This window comes from Maniola jurtina, chromosome Z (genome assembly GCF_905333055.1).
Source record: "Maniola jurtina chromosome Z, ilManJurt1.1, whole genome shotgun sequence".
In the NCBI taxonomy this organism is placed as follows: domain Eukaryota; kingdom Metazoa; phylum Arthropoda; class Insecta; order Lepidoptera; family Nymphalidae; genus Maniola; species Maniola jurtina.
Window position 1 is genome coordinate 6,755,597 of NC_060058.1, and position 17,608 is coordinate 6,773,204.

Consider the following 17,608-nt stretch of genomic DNA (forward strand, 5'->3'; position numbering starts at 1 on the left):
CTTAAATCGATGAATTAGTGGTTTTAGTCAAAATTGTAAGGTAGCTGACGCTTAGGAACGGTAGTTTGATATTTGCAAGTGCCTTTTTGGTTCTGCTTTTCACACAATTGTACAATTTATTACGTCATCACCCATTTTTCTGTCTGCATCTCTCATTGTATTTATTTTTGCAACATTCAACCTTTCTATTTATAAACTATATAAAGGCAGGAGAAGTACATTTTAATTTAGAAATGAATCTCTCTATCTTAATTTTATATGTGTACATAATAAGTATTTAAAAAGTAATTTAGTAACGAATTTTTAAAATCGAAAGTGCTCAAATTATTTTGGGGCATTACTACTATGAGATTACAAAAATATAAACTAGGTAAAGTCTCTGTCGGCTAGATAGATACATTAATTTATCTCCGTATCTCCAGTACTATCCGTATTCATTTTTGAAAATAAACATAATTGAAGATTCAAGCGCATTTTATGTTACACCAGTTACTTTGCAATTTGATTAGTGGATGTGAACGTGCTAGTTTGAATGACGGTGTTATTTTGGATTATTATCAAAAGACATTTGCGTATGAGGGCATATTTTCATAGGCGTATTTTTGTTTTGTTTAAAACAGCTCCATTTCCGGGCTACACGACGATTCCTGCTATTCCTACAACGCAGAATCAGACCTTCGTGTTCAGTCCCTTGGGCGTAATCAACTCCCAGCCAAGCATTCTGCCTGCGCACTCTCAACCCACGGTCTCCGGCATTGGACAGCAGCAGAAAGCTGGGGAAATGCATAAGGTGAGCTCATTATTATACCATTTTCTACGAACTCTTATAAATCTTGAGATACTACATTGAGATAGTGTAGAGGCATGCAACCTCTACAGTCGACGTTGACGTTGGCTGGCTAGAAGACAGCTGACAGAAAGAAACAACAAAGAAATCGAATTCGAAACGATTCGAATTCCTGCAGCTCTCGGGGGTTTCCGAGAGCCACATTCAGACCAAGACCCTCATTAACAGCTGTCGAGCAAGATGCTCCTGAGTCTCGTTAAGTTCAGCACCACCACGCTGTAAATACTGTGTGTATATTGTTAAAATAATGATGTAAATATAACTGTACATAAATGTGTGTCTTTGCCACCACCACCACGTCGCCACAATAGCTTTGATTCTTGATTTATTGATGTAAAATAATTCGGCTATATTATGAATCTACATTTATCAGTTCTGCACCTCGAATGTGGAAAAATTAGGATCCCGGATAGTATGGTTGATAAATAATGTAACTTTGACTAGCTGATGCCCGCGACTTCGTCCGCGTGGATCTAGGTTTTTCGAAATTCCGTAGGAACTCTTTGATCTTCTGGGATAAAAAGTAGCCTATGTGCAAAGCCAGGATATTATCTATCTCCATTCTAAATTTCAGCCAAATCCGTCCAGTAGTTTTTGCGTGAAGGAGTAACAAACATACACACACACACACACACACACACACAAACTTTCGCCTTTATAATATTAGTGTGAAGTGTGATAGTGTGATACTTGAGGTTAACAAAATCATTCTTTTACATACATTTTCGGTGTCTCTACAAATGTTTATTGATTGTCAAACTAGGTGATGAGCGGAGGGAAAGTAACGGGTGCAAAAGTGGGCGGCGCTACACAGACCGTGCCCGTACAAGCTCAGTGCGTGCAAGTTTCACAACCCGTGCTTGGACAGCAACCCCAGGCGCAAATCATCAGTCCACTGCAGGTTCGTCACGTCCCCATCTACTGCCTAACATGATTGCCACGAACTATTTTATCGGCTTTCTATAAAGAACAGTAGGTTTTCTCGGATAAAATGACATTTGAGTCTAGCGTTTAAGCGGAATTTACATTACGAAATTAGTGCCATGAAATTAGTTTCACGACGTTAATTTCATTATTACAATTGCACGTGTAAACGTCCTAATTTCATGATGCGTGCATTACGACATTAGACTTTTACACGTGCAATTGATAGTGAAATTAATGTCGTACGATTGTTTTCGTAATGTAAATTCTGCTTTAAGCTATCGTGAGTGATATTCTTTGTAAATGTATATGTATATAGGAAGATTTAATTCACTTATTTGTTGGAGTGTGCTTTAGTTTAGAAAGAGCTACGACACGCTCTGGGGTGCAGCTAGTCGGGCATACTCCGACAAAAAAGTGAGTTAAGTTGTTATACATATACCTATGAGTCTTGTATCTTTTCCAGTTTCGTGGTAGTCATGTCAGGACTGCTTAAACTTATACTTTTTGTGCCCCAAGAAAAGTGCAAAGTCAGTTTTCTCGCGCAAATCGGTAGTAGATCCATTAGTTTTCTTGCTTAAGTATTTGTGTAGTAAGCTTTTGCGAATGTATCTAATTGTGATTAATAGTATTAATTTGGTGCAATTGAAAGTGCAATTCGTGGCGACTGATGAATTTTCATGTCTTAACTTTTATTCCTAAATAATATAGCAGATGAGTTCAAACAATTATGCACTTATTTTTCGCTAGTATGTCAGTAAGTAATAGCTATTACCTTCCACATTGTCCTTTAGCTGACTATTTAGCAATAAACTTGTGATTATAACATTGAAATAATGGTCAATAATTCATTGAATTTGACCTCTTGCTGAAATTGTGGATGTTAGCTAATAGTAGTAAAGTATGAGCTAATTGTAATTGTAATTATGTTTTATTAAAGCTGTGTTTCAGAAAGAAAATTGTTATTTACTTATTTTAAAAAACTTTCACACCTGCTGATGGATCTGTTTGTGCCCTAGGTAATAATAGTTCGGGAGGCAGCGAGCATTTTTGTTGGCGTTTTCATGCCTCTTTGTAACGCTGCCTCCCGGTCTATAATAATGGACCAAATTTTAGAACATTCGCATGTTTTTCTTACCAGTGGTATAAGAAAAGGACAGACAAACTTAATTTAATTTAAAACTGTTGAACCTCGCGACTTACACTGGAATTCATAATCAAGGGTTCTTTATGTGGCCATTTAGTTGACACTTGACACGTGTTATATTCAACCTTCAACCTAAAGGTTGATTAACCCCCTAGCCGTTAAGATAAAAAGCCCCTATCTTGACTATGAATTCCAGTGTTAAGCGCCAGTCTTGAGCATAGTGTGTTTTATTGAGTACCTACCCCTAAAATTTTGTCTTTAATTTTGAATTCATTTTCCGTCCTTTTTTTAGCAGTATTAAAAAGAAAAAGATGCAAATACTCTAAATTTGGTTTAGAGAAGGACGGAATCGACGCCACTGCCGTGTCGAAGGTTAAGGAAGGTTAATATGAGCCGGTGTTTGCAGACTGGCAGTCAGACGATGCAGTTTGCGCCGTGGCAGATATCGGGTGCGTTGCCGCAAGTGTGGGCGGGCGGCTTGCAGGCGGGCACTCTACCGGCGGGCGGCCTACTCGCTCCCAACCCGATCTTCATCAGAGGCACTCAACCTGACGCGCAAACCTCCATGTTCATACAGCATTCGCCGCAAAACAATGTGCAACATAACAGTTAGTATCAATTCTATTCAACTATGTTGTCTGAATGACTAAACGCATCGTGTCAGACCACAGCAGAGCGTGTTTAACGATGCAATGAAGAAAATAAATATGTATTATTTGACGCATAAGGTTCATATTTGCATGTAAGCTATAGGAAAGGTACTACTTATTAATAAAACTAAAAATGATTAATTTATTCATTCGACTAAAATATCCGCTCTGCTACAGTCTGATGTGCTGCACTTCGTTTGAATCCTACTTTATATGACTTAAAATCAGTTCAGATAGAACTGCAAAAGCTGCTAGCTTTCAGGTATTTAAATATCGATCGTATAACCCCTATCCCTAATATTCTAATTTTTCTTAGTTGGATAAATATAGATTGTAACTAGCATTCTCATTTCACCTCCATCCTCTATATTTCTAAACGTTTTGGGAATGATTATGATATTTATACCTTAGCAGTGCGAATTGACAGTATTGTTATGTTTAGATGGTGGTGTTATAGCTGCAATGCGATGTTTTATGCAAGCCAGTGTATGTCTCCCTCTTATATTAGTGTATTTTTGAAGTACTTAAACTAATTTTAGCCCGCGCTCGTGAATAAAGATTTTCCCCCAATGAAATCCTTGAATCTTGAACATGTATTTTAAATCTTGATATGTATGGTATGTGCACTGACTTCTAAGTTAAAAAATATGGCACCACAGTTGAGGTTAAGTGGTAGACTTAACCTCAACGTATGGAAAACGGCTGGTTTTGATTTTATGCGAGTATCAAAATGGCCGTATTTCTTGCTTGGGTTCATTTCGAAGCCTAATTTTTTTACAGACCCATGGGACCATAGACCTATGTATTTGAGATTAATTTCAATTTCATACCTCCACGCGTTCCTGAGAAAAAGTATCTTGACAGACAGACAGACGGACAACGAAGTGATAATATAAGTGATTCCTTTTTAACTTTTGGTGTTCGATACCCTAAGCATGCACGTTGTTGCGTAGATGCCACAGTGTCTTGCGCGACGGCGACGACGGCCAAGCCGCGCGCGGCGGCGGATGGCATGGCCAAGGCGCCGCGACCTCTGTCCAACATCCTGCCGTCCGGCATCCGGCCCGCCGCTTCCGTGTCCACGCAGACCAGCGCCAACCAGGCACAGAACCAGGTAAAACGAATCCAACGCTCAACATACCCCTGATGACTCACTGACAAAACCCAATGTATACTGGACATATTGCTCGCTCTACCCAGTTGGTAGGCTTTTGGTATGAAACATTTTACACACCCACCTTTTTCGTTATACAGATTTAACTTCCTTATGTATTATTGATCTATCGATGCCCGATTCATTATTAATTCATATCGACTCTGGCTTTTTTGAGTATCCTCCTTTAAATTCGGGTGTAATTGTGAATTACAAATATTTGAGAAATATTTCATATAATTAAAGGCTAAACAACGGGGCAAGCCTGGCGTCCGGTCGCCGGCGCCGACGTCCAAACAAGACGCGGCCAACCAGACGAACAAGATGCAGCATCAAATGCAGCAACCGAAGCAACAGTAAGTAAACGGGCTCGCTTAGCCTCCACCCCTTGCCATGTACCAATGTAGATTAACTTAGCTCAAAGTATCACGTAGTTAACCTGAAAAATTAGGTCACAGAACATAGACTGCTCGAGGGATTCTTTATTTGGAACAAAAGTGATCTAATTAATTTTTTTTCATAACTGACAGCTTGATTTTCATAAAATTATTGTTATTGTGTGATTATATGGTATTCTAAACATCAAAATGAAAAACTTCAATGCAATTAAATATGAATTATATCAACACTCAGGAAAATGGATCCAGATATCCACAATTTTTGGCTTAAAGGTCACTTTTGTGCTCAAGCTGAGATTAGTTCAGTTCGAGATGACTTAAAGATGTAATCAATTTAAAAATATAATTGAATCGTATTTTATGTATCTAGCAATATGCGTTTTCGATTTGAAGTATGTAGAGTGCTAGAATTTATTTATTTATAAACTTTATAAAACTCATATTCCTGCTTGATAATATAATTTTTGACTGAGGATTCAATCCCCAAATAAACTTTAACCGGCGAATCATTTTGACCAATTACCAATACAAATCTGTCAAAATGTCATAAATGTATCCACAGAGAAACATTATTTGGCGATTGACAAATCAGCCCTTAATTACAATAGCTTTCGCAAGTATTGTATTCATTAAAATAATGACAATAAATCAGAGATGTGTTATATTAAACAAGTCGTGTCGACGCCAAAAACTAGCCGATAAACAGAACGTAAACAGAATGTTCGCCATATTGGTTTAGTGAACGCCTCAGTGTTGTCATCCTAATGAATTCATAACACAACTATTTAAGGACATCATGAAAAAGACAACAGTGTGGAAATTACTGGGCAAATAGAAAAAAGCAACTCTGTTGATTGCAAACGAAAGACAAATAATGATGTCAACTATATGAGAACTCTTACTATATAGAAAATATTTTTATGCTTGCCATCTATTAGAGAGTAAGGCATACCCGTTCGAGACCCTCTCGCTCGCTCGCTTTTCCGCTTAGCATAATTGTATTGGAAATTGGACTTAATGCTAATGGTACAGAATTTATTTTTGTAGGGAATTAAATCCCAAGTGCACTATCATGTTTAATATGGCACATCTCTGCATATGTATGCAGTGTTAATTCATCATAGCAATGTTTATTTATATCCAACAAGCGTAACATATTTCATATGCTACGTTTCAAAAAGTTTTAATACAGATCTTGTGACCACGGTCACAAATTTTTTAGTCTGTGCTTTTCTATTTTTGTTCATTGAGTAATATTGTTCAATATCTTCCTTCCCTCCGCCTATCCTTTCTGGGCGTCACACGATTGGTGTTCTCTTGGTTTATATCTTTTCCTCTCCGTAACTTTGGTGTTCTCTTTATAAATGTCGCAATATATATTTACAAGTGAATTTCGTAAATAACCAAATAATATTTTTTGTTGATAAGGTCTTCCACCAAATGATTTTCTCAGCTATGGTAAGGAAAAAATCTTTACCATCAGTACCATACTCTGCAAGATAAATGCCCTGCTAACGTTTACATTCATACCTGTGTTGCATCAAACTCTAATGATATACATATTATGTTTGATTACCATTTTCCAGTTTAAAGATATACATAATTACATATGTATATAACCCTTTTTAATTTGAATTTTTAACAACAGTAATGAAGGGAGGTAGGCAGATTTCGCTTTATATAAAATATTTTGTTCGTTTATTGATATTTTGTTTCAACATCACGCTGCAGTTCGTGTAAATATGTACAAAGCATTTGAAAAATTATAACAACCAACCGAATGTGTTTGCTTGCTCATTAGTTCATTTATTAATAATATAATAGTTAGATACATCGTGAAGCACATAATAAAATTTAAACTACGAGTATACAATATACATGCATTGCGAAATCTACCTTACTTAGTCTAATTTCATTTTAACTCTATGTGCCAATTGTCATGTCAAAAGTACGGTTCTCCTTTTTTTCTCTCTCGTCTGGCTTTACACTGATTAGCCAATGTCAAATTTGTAGTTATTTCCAAGTTAGGGAAACTATATGTATAACTATGGACTTCGTCTGTGCCGGCGCCCGCCGACACACACGCGGCGCCCCTCTAGAGCGCTTCCCAATCAGTTCCACCACCAATAAACACCAGCAGAACACAAAATCCGGCCACTTCCAACAAAAAAACACTCCAAAAAGGCACAACACGCGCACCAGCAAACGCGACCACAGACGAAGTCCCACGGTTCTCCTTTAAAACAAGGACTAAATTCGTACATTTGTCATGACAGTTGACAGTAAAGCGAGTGAGATCTCAATTTGTACGCATATTATTTCCATTAGGTTGCTGGTTATGAACTCAACGGGGCAGATGGCGCAAATCACAAGCCTGCCGGATAAGCAGCCGCTCAACAAGAATATCCAGCAACAAAACCTCCTGCAGCAACAAGCCATGCAGGTAACTAATCTAACTAAAAAAAATCTTTTACATTTTTAATATAGGAATATTTGGTCTGCGGCCAAGGTGAGAGCGGGTGCGTCCTGCAGGGTGGCCAAAGTATAGAACAAACTTAATAATAGTAAAGTAAACCGTAACAAAACATTTCATAGCTATAAAAATTATTATAATTGTCAAAAACAAACTTCCCATAATACAAGTTTCAGTATTCACATATTTTATTAATCGATTTGCTTGAATTGTCTAAACAATTTTTTTTTTTAATATATGTTGTTTTACAATCATTGCAAACTTTTCTATTTTATTCCACAGCAGCAGCAACAACAACAACAACAGCATCAGCAACAATTGCTTCACCAACAACAACAACAAACTCAACAAATGGTTCAACACTATCAACAACAAGGTAAACAACACTAATACATAATGTATTAATTGATAAACTTGGCTGCAATCAGACCTGCTGGCAAGTGATGCCGCCTGTGAGCCTAAGATGGAGCGCGCTTTCTAGAAGAATCTTAACTAGAAGATGCCTATTCACTCTTGACTTGAAAACATCTATACCAATATTAAAAATGGAGGAAAAGTAGTAGAAGCGCCCCACCGAACATACTGAGAATAAAATTTCTTGAGAATTTTTTGTCCTTGTGTTGACATTATGTTGACAGATGTCTCATCACTATCATTTAGTTCCGACTCCGCTCACATGACGCTCAAACAAAAAAAAACGGTTTTTGAAAAAAAAAATGTTTTTTTTTTTTCAAAAATAGTTTGCCAATCGCAAGTACAACATACTTGTATTACTAGAGGTCACTGGTTTCATCTCTTTAACATACTAGAAAAACAAAATTCCTTGAATTTTTACTCTACGTGACATTACCATATACCAAAGCCTCAATCGTTCACGGATGTAAAAACGCTTTGTCAGTCAAATGATCATGATCGGTCGAATTTGCAAATGTTATGGAAACCTTATGTTTTTCCCCCACGTAATGTAACGCAACTGCGTAGTTTTAAAATAGCTTTTTTACATACCAATTTATACGATGTAGACTCAAGAAATCATGAATTATTATGGGACTAAAATGACAAAATAATATGTGTTTTGAAAAGTTTGTTGTTCTTATCCAGTACTACTACTACCCTATCGGCGAACAACATCAGATCAATTTTATTAATATATAAACCCTTATCCAGGACTTACATTGGGCATGCAGCAGGGGACTCTACCCGTCGGTTCCGTGTCTCAAACACTCCCCATGACTGGAATGCCTCAGACGATTTCAATGGTACAACAAATACATCCGGTAAGAAAAATATAATATGTATAGAATTTTTTAACGTGTTATTATCAGTGGTGCTAATTCGGTGTACTTATTCTAAAAAAAAACTTCTTTTTGTGATCGTAATATTATAATTAATGCAGGTTATCCTACTATTATCTGGTAATATGATCGTTCGATTATGATGTACGACGTCAGCGTACACAAAATGGCGGCGTTTAAATTGTAGGGATCTGATTGCAATTTTTCATAATGAATATCTTATCATTTTTTTTTTAATGATTTCATGGTGGTATAAAATGATAAATAAGAAATTCTTTAACATACCCTGTCTAGCATCAGTGTCTGACATTCTCTGATAAAGATGGTGCTGTTTGAAAGTGATATGTATTACAAAAAAATGAAATTAACATTATTGAACGTTCCACAGCTGGGTAGTATGTCTCAATCGGGGACCCTGTTGGGCCAAATCAGCACCAATCAGCAATCACAAAACGCGTCCCTCGCGCAAGTGCAAGCTTTACAACAACAGCCACAGGTAAGCCCCTAAATAATATTTATTGGATCCAAAATTAATCACACTAATTTAGGTTAGGCAAACGTTTATATGTGGGTGTGTGGAATTTGGATGTGTTTGTCTATGTTTGTTATTCTTTCTCGTAAAAACTACTGGACGGATTTGGCTGAAATTGGGAATGGAGATTGCTTATACCTTGACTTATAGTTCTTGCAATTCACGAAGGCGAGTGGACTTTACTTGTGGTTACATCGTATACTTAGGCATTGCGTAAGTGTGCGTGCATGTTGGACCAATCAGTCGCGAGCAAGCGCTCGCAAACGCACACATTTACTGTACCTTACTTATACCAATACGACTTAAACACAAGCATAAGTCACTCGCCTTCGTGAATTGCAAGAACTGTAACACGTAGGCTACTTTTTATCCCGGAAAATCAAAAAACCTTTATCCTTGCGGACGAAGTCGTTTCATCTAGTAGTTACATAAGAATCCAATAACACTTTAGATTTTTATTGCGGCCACATTAGACAAGCTGTCCGGTATAGCAGTTGATTCTTCATAAAATTAACAAGCAGCTAAATAGTGATTGTATGAGTCGTTGTAAATTGCTATCGACCGCTTGAAGCAGTCGTATAATTATGTCGGCTAACCCTGTATACATTCAGTATAATAGTGCTTTCCTTCGTACGATTTATTATTGGATAGAGAAAATAGGGGAAACAGCCATATGACTGTACATGCCCTGAACGTATTTTATTTAAAAAATATATTTATTCTTTTTAGACCTTAGTTGGAAGTGGTCTCGTCCAGACTTCAGTGGGTATGGCGGTACAACAACAAGCCGGTTTGAATCATACCACGCCCATGCAAACGGTACGTACCATTTCTTATAATATAATTAATTGAAAAAGAAAAACAGTGCAATAATTACCTTCTCAGTTTTGTTATTCATCACTTCTTAAAAACCGCGTTTCTGTGTAAAGTGGTTTTCAAAATCTTTTGTGCCTTCAACCTTTAGTAAACAAAGGAATTTCTTAAACATTTTTTTTACTCAATTTTATTAACATGGGACTTCGACCCTTTGAGCTGGCCTAGATCACTCCTTGCATTGGATAAATATATTTTCTGAAAAATGTTCCAACCCACTATCAAGTCAAAATTGAGACATTATGAAAGATTACTACTCAGAAAAATATTCTGATTTGCATGCAATGTCATGTGTCATTTTGATATAATATGGGTTATGCCTTAATTGTGGATTGGAATGTTTTTCTGGAAATAGTCCAATCAGCCCAGTATAATAAAAAACAGGCAACCATTTATGAAAGGGAGTGTGGCTTTTTAAACATGTTATTGTTTACCATAATATGAGTTTAATAAAACTTGATTATTTCAAAATCACTGATAGACATTTTTGAATGAATGTAGATTTAAAAACGAATTAATTTTTAACTGTCACTGCATTGCATGTACCGAGGAAGTACAAACGTTTTCGTAAAACACTATAATTATATAAATGTGTATGAGTAAGCATAATTATTAGTAAGATAACTTAGACTGTATCTATTCAACCCCTGATTTTTTGTACTTAAGATTTCCCTTTTCAATAGTATGGTTGACATTAGATGTATTTCCACTGGTAAACTTGGATTTTAGAAATCATGTCCCCTATTCCATATGAGTTTTACTAAAGAACCCTTATTTGATTTAATATTCACATGTAAATCAGAAAAGTGAGGCACTAAAAATTGCATAATGATGATCGATCGATTAATAGAATGGTTTTAACGTATCAACTGTGAACTGGCAACGGGTACTATCTCAATTTTATCAATTTTACAAGATCAAGGAATAAACGGGCTTCCTTCAGCTAAATAGTGATCGTATAACTTGTCAGTGTAGGCGAAGCCTGGATTGTGTGTGTGTTATTACAAATTTTTGGGAATTGGTCGGGAACTGTGTCGGGAATTTTATGATAGGACATTGTGCCAATTCACAGTCGATGTGTATCTATATTGTAGGCGGTGACATACTCGTATCATCATAAGCAACATGCAACATTACCGTTTTCACTAATGGAAAAATTAAAAACATTATTTAATAAGAATTTATTTTACTGACACTATTCACACTAGTTAATTTGTTCATAAACTAACATATTGACAAGAAAAACGTAGTCATTTTCCGAATTAGCGAATTTAATAATATGACTAGAGACTAACAGACACTTAACCATTTACGCTGTAAAATCGTATATGCATAGGAATAATCATAGTAGTTAATTGAAATCAAAAAGTATTTGAATTGGGCATACTAATATCTTAGTAAGATAATGTACCATCGGTAATGGTTAGCGTATCACAATATGATGCGATACAATTGGCAGTCGGGGCTGACGCTCGATGGCGCTTCGCTGCTCTCTTCGTCCCTCGTGCAAGTCTCCCCAGCGATATTGCACCACGAGGTAGCCCGGACTTATTCTAAATCTCTCCGAATCATCTAGCATGTTATTATGATCCTTGTAATCTCTTTTTATTATCATTCTCGTCGTTATTTATTTTGTACAGTAGGGCCAGTTTGAGTTTATGCAGATCGATCAAATTGATAGATTTTGAGCGTCGAAATATTCAACTAACTATTATGTTATTTTATTATAACTTCAAAGTAAAATGGGTCTTACCTTTCAACTGTAACTCAAGTTTGTCGTCATACATCTATGGAATAACAAGTGTAAATTAAAAATTTATAACACCCCCGACAAGTGAAGGTTACAGTAAGAACTAGAAAAGAGCTGATAACTTTCAAACGGCTGAAGCGATTTTCTTGGATTATAGCTAAGAACACTCTCGATCAAGCAAAGCCACCTTTCAAACAAAAAAAACTAAATTAAAATCGGTTCATTAGTTTAGGAGCTACGATGCCACAGACAGATACACAGATACACACGTCAAACTTATAACACCCCTCTTTTTAGGTCGGGGGTTAAAAAATGGTATTAATTAAATAAATGAATAAATAATTGTAATGCACGATTTCAAAACGAACATGTTTAGGTCCATTTTGGTCTGACGTTATTGTGTTTCGATACTCGAAATCTATCAACGTTGCCGAGATGTGCAAAGTTGTACTTTGGACGCAGGAATGTCGGTATCGTACGTAGCTGCCACTATTTTAGTACCTACTACCTTTTTACTAAAAGATGTGCGATGATGCGTAGGAAAAAGTTCAGTGAAGCTATCAAAATAAAGAGCCTATCAATGGGCTCATACACTACGCTTCCTCGTAGATCTCTGGTAGAATGGAAACTGGGTACTTCTTTATCAAATCGCAACGAGTATTTTCACATTGCGCATCATAGTTTGTAGTTATTTCTGCTCTTAATTATTCATTTAACCTTATACCCATATGCCCTGTTCATATTTTTGCTATGTTTTTATAAACAATTGTTTACAAAAATGTAGACATCGTGAAACATGATTTAATTTTTTTTTACTAAGCTTTTAAATGCTTTGAACAAACAAAGTGAAAATATCTAGGTTGAATTGAACCCAAATATTTCCACTCTGCTCGAATGCATAACGGAACTCATTGTAAATTTGTAATAAATAATTTATTTAATAAGATAAAGTATGAAAGGAAACGCGCATGTTGAATGGTTTAATAATTTCATAGATGTGTATTTATTTAGACCTTAAATAAATGCATGGTTCATCATTATATTTACGATTATATGCATGAAAAATTGAAAAAATCGTTATTTTTTAAGAACCATTAGTCAATTATAAGTATAAATTGTTACGACTATACCATTAATCAATTTAGGTCTTCTTTTATTACTTAAAGTTTAAGATCAAATAACTTTTTGAATTAAGAAATCTTCAGCTTCGGAAAAATAATCAAAATGTTCGGGAATTTATTTAATTGAACTCGCGCCATTCGCTACCTAAATTGCTTTATCTTTAATTGTTGTACATGCCGTCCGTGGAATGTGGATATTAAAACATTTATATATAGCAATGACAGTGGTATTGATGGTGGTGAATCAAAACTGCCAAATGCTACGAGAACTCTTAGTTGCGACCTGTCAAGTTGATAAAGATTCGTTCTGCAGGGTTTGCAGCGTTCAGTCAGACCGGCGAAAGAACTTGTAGTGTCCTAGAAACCCGACGAAAGAACTAGTAGTGTTCCATAGTCCTTCCGAAAGCTTGTCTATAAAAATGTGATAGAGATGAACGCTGGGTGCTCCGTCCCGCCTAAAGCTTGACTAGAGCAGGCACTCTGGCTGCCGTTCCTCTAGGGAGGTGCGAGAACACATCGTTTGTCATAACTAATGTTTGTGAACCCCATTAAAAGAATCGCTTCATCTTCATAGCTTAGCATTAGTGGTTAGTGAGCTAAACTATGAAAATGAAGTGATTATTCACTGCCGCTGTCTCGCACATCCTTGGTAAAAGACAACCATGTTAGTAAGGCTCAAAGGGGCTAGAGCTCAGAGCCGTAAAGTATAAAGAAACTGATAGTTATAGGTTACTACGTATTGTAAGGTGTAATTATTATAAATGGTACAATGTTAAAGTATGTTATATGAACTGGTCAGGTATCGGCGAACACCCTGGGCTCGGGGCAGCTCACCCTACAGGCGCAGGGAACTGTGGGACTGATCGCAGCACCAGTGCAAAGCGCAGTGCTGCCGCTTCAACCGCAAACCACGCTCGTTGCGCACGTCAAAGGGGAAGAGGATAAAGGACAACAGATGGCGCCACCGGTAAGCAGTATTAATCTAAAGGCTGATTCACACTAATTGCATATGCAGCACGTACATGTGACGCGCGTGAATCCGTAGACATAACTGCATGCATTACGTCTACATGAACGTTCACGCCACGCAAGCGGTATGCCATGATTCATACAGTTCCATACGCTACGCTAGTCAGTTTACGCTTACGCAGCCTGTGTAAACGAGCTGTTAATCTCAACTCACTCCTAGCACACCGCGCGCCCTCTCAAAATGAGAAGGGCTTAAGTTATAATCCACCACGCTGGCCAAGTGCGAATTAGCAGACTTCACATATCATTAAAAACATTGTGGATAGCTGTTTAACCTGATTCCACCTTCACCTTTCACTATCGTATTGCAAGACATAGCTAAAATCTACACTACACCCGTACTTAACCACAATTTAACAGACTCGTACAAAGCGAAGTTACCCCTCGATTCTAGTTGGAGCCGCTACGATCAGCATGAGTTCTCTCCGCTACTTGTAAGATAGGTACCTTCAGGATAAGAGTGAATATTCTATGAAAGCGCTCTGCATCTAGGCTGCATCACCACTTGACGCAAGTCTGGTTGCAGCCAAGCGCTAGTCTATAAACTAAAAAAAATCCTTGCGATGTTTTCTTTCACCGTTAAAACAGGCGATATTGAATTGAGTAAAACGCACATATCTCCGAGAACGCCTGTGTGAACGAAAGTGCGTGCGATTCACCGATTAGGAGGTCGAAGTCTTGACCATCAAGTGTTTTTATTAATTTTTTTTAAATAATCCAAAATTACAAACTATTCTTGGTTTAGACTGCGGTAGTACAGCAACTGACGACGCAGCCGACAGAGGGCGATGCTCAGTTACCGGCATTGCCTGCGCCCGCGCCCACTCCCGCCCCCGCCTCCGTATCCGCGTCCGCCTCAGCCGATGCGGCTGTCTCCACCACTACATCTACCGGTAACAATTTTTATTGGTTTACCAATAGACACTATGACGTCCTTTGCACCATTGTTAAAGCAAAGAAGGCCCAGTATTCATTGTCATCATCACTATGCTAAATTGTCTATCAGATAACAGTAGCTGTGACAGCAAAACCTATTCTATCGTCTAATGGACGCCTAAGATCTGCCAGATAGATACAAAAAAGTTTTTCATGTACACAAACATTAAGAACATGCAACATTATGTGAAAATTTCAAGGCAACCATCGTCTGCTTTTCGAACTTTGTGGACACAAACATACGAGAGCTAAATGTTTATATATAAAGCTGACTTATTCCAAATTATATTTTAAGGTCCCAGCACACCCACAGAATCAACAAAGCAGAGTCCAACTAAGATGGACACTACAAATTCTGTGGCGACGGAGTCCGCACCCACTTCAGCCGCGCCCACAGTTCCAACCAGCACCGCCCCTGTACCCAGCAGTGCGCAGCAAACCACCGCGGTGGCTCCACAGGTAACATTATGACCTGGTTGATTACTTACTCATAATACAAAGACAATTAAGTAATATAAATCCTTTATTTTTCTATGGTTTTAAACTCAAATATCTCAGACAGTATATCACTTACGACATTTCATCCTTATAGTTTTTTGATTGTAATCACTTAGTCTGTCGATTGACCCAATATGTTTTATAACTGGCCGCCGAAATATTCAAATGGGTTTTCAAAATGGGGGACTTGTAGGTATGCCGGGTTCCATACAAAAATGATCAAACCTTTGAAATACAAAATTTAAATGCATATTGCCCTTAACAATCGAATGAATTTTTTGTGAATTTTGTAGCTTATTATCACCTTAAGGTCAAAGTAAAACACTTTTAATAATAGTGTATGCGAAAGTATGCCTGTCTGTCTGTCTGTCTGTCTGCTACCTTTTCACGGCCTAACAGTTTAACTGATTCTGACGAAATTTGGTACAGGGTTAGCTTATTCCCGGAAACGGACATAGGCTACTTTTTATCCCGGAAAATCAAAGAGTTCCCAGGGAATTCCCAAAAACCCATCCTTCTTGTGATATGTGGTAGGTAGTGACGACGGTCGCGTGCTCGAGCTCGGCGGCAACGCCCACGCCGGCGATCAGCACGCCGGTATCGCAGACGGCGCCGCTCTTCAAGACCTCGCAGTCTTCGTCCCGCCACATCAGCCAGCCGGCTGCGCATGGTAATTTACACTTCATCTCATCATCAAACCATCGCCGACTCACTATTGGCCACGGGTCTCCTTTCAGAATCAGAAAGAATAGATCTTAAAGAGATAATAATTTTATTACTGGAGCGTTATATCGTTTGGTGGTATGGCAGCTAAGCTACTAGCTGGTGCCCGCGACTTTATTCGCGTGGATTTAGGGTTTTAGAAATTCCGTGGGAACTCTTTGAATGATGACTTTAAAAAAAGATTCCGACGAATTGAGAACCTCCTCCTTTTTACGAAGTCGATTAAAAACCTAAAGCCATGCAAATCAAGTCGCCGGCATCAGCTAGTTGTTTTATGTATTCAACGAAAATATTTCTTATTGCAGATAAAGGCTTACCAAAGGCGATGGTGAAACCGAATATACTAACGCATGTCATAGAAGGTTACGTGATTCAAGAGGCTGGTGAGCCGTTTGCTGTGAGTATCATGCACCTACCATGAAATAGATAAGTAACAGAAGTTACAAGTTAAAAGTTAAGATACTACGTCAATAATAATGTGTTCGATTTACTTTATTTTCATTTTTATCGCGTCTTATAAATGAGTGAAGTTCTTCTGCCTTTTATTACTTCTGTTTACTATTTCGTGCATTCATTTTTAACACCCGACCCAAAAAGAGGGGTGTTATAAGTTTGACGTGTGTTATGTGTATCTGTCTGTGGCATCGTAGCGCCTAAACGAGTGAACTGATTTTAATTTAGATATTCTGATCTTAAACTGGAGCTGCAAGATTTTTTACCCTTTCTAAAACAAAGTGATTTATAGGTAAATCGACCGCTTCGGGAATGGGGTGCAGATAAAGAACAAGATAAAGAGAATAAACTACCTTCGCCAGATGAGCCACCTCGTAAGTTGTTTATGCAATATTGTATTATAATAAAAAAAATGCATTTATTCAATATCATTACTTTTATTTTTAACCCCCGACCCAAAAAGAGGGGTGTTATAAGTTTGACGTGTGTATCTGTGTATCCGTCTGTGGCATCGTAGCGCCTAAACGAATGAACCGATTTTAATTTAGTTTTTTTTTGTTTGAAAGGTGGCTTGATCGAGAGTGTTCTTAGCTATAATCCAAAAAAATAGGTTCAGCCGTTTAAAAGTTATCAGCTATTTTCTAGTTTTCTTGTAGAAAAGAAGGTTAGATAACCCTTATGTTCATAATATTCAAGTGTCAATTGACAAATGTCAAGTTGTCAAGATGGACGTTGCCTAGATATACATAATTATTTATTTGAAAATGATTTGTCGGGGGTGTTGAAAATTTTTAATTTACACTTGT

General features: G+C 37.4%; 1 protein-coding gene across 2 annotated transcripts in view; it reads left to right on the plus strand.

Annotated features, from left to right (window-relative positions):
• Positions 1 to 17,608, plus strand: part of LOC123880106 (polyhomeotic-proximal chromatin protein-like) — a 42,834-nt gene that overhangs the window by 23,226 nt on the left and 2,000 nt on the right. Inside the window, exons 10-25 of one of the 2 annotated variants that reach the window (XM_045928020.1) lie at positions 621 to 790; positions 1,611 to 1,748; positions 3,325 to 3,526; positions 4,522 to 4,682; positions 4,968 to 5,077; positions 7,448 to 7,562; positions 7,881 to 7,968; positions 8,760 to 8,869; positions 9,276 to 9,383; positions 10,149 to 10,238; positions 13,963 to 14,130; positions 14,938 to 15,085; positions 15,424 to 15,587; positions 16,161 to 16,296; positions 16,655 to 16,746; positions 17,095 to 17,176. In XM_045928020.1, the coding sequence (XP_045783976.1) occupies positions 621 to 790; positions 1,611 to 1,748; positions 3,325 to 3,526; positions 4,522 to 4,682; positions 4,968 to 5,077; positions 7,448 to 7,562; positions 7,881 to 7,968; positions 8,760 to 8,869; positions 9,276 to 9,383; positions 10,149 to 10,238; positions 13,963 to 14,130; positions 14,938 to 15,085; positions 15,424 to 15,587; positions 16,161 to 16,296; positions 16,655 to 16,746; positions 17,095 to 17,176 (2,082 nt within the window). Of the gene's footprint in view, positions 1 to 620; positions 791 to 1,610; positions 1,749 to 3,324; positions 3,527 to 4,521; positions 4,683 to 4,967; positions 5,078 to 7,447; positions 7,563 to 7,874; positions 7,969 to 8,759; positions 8,870 to 9,275; positions 9,384 to 10,148; positions 10,239 to 13,962; positions 14,131 to 14,937; positions 15,086 to 15,423; positions 15,588 to 16,160; positions 16,297 to 16,654; positions 16,747 to 17,094; positions 17,177 to 17,608 lie in introns of both variants that reach the window. The other variant, XM_045928022.1, reaches the window with a different exon arrangement.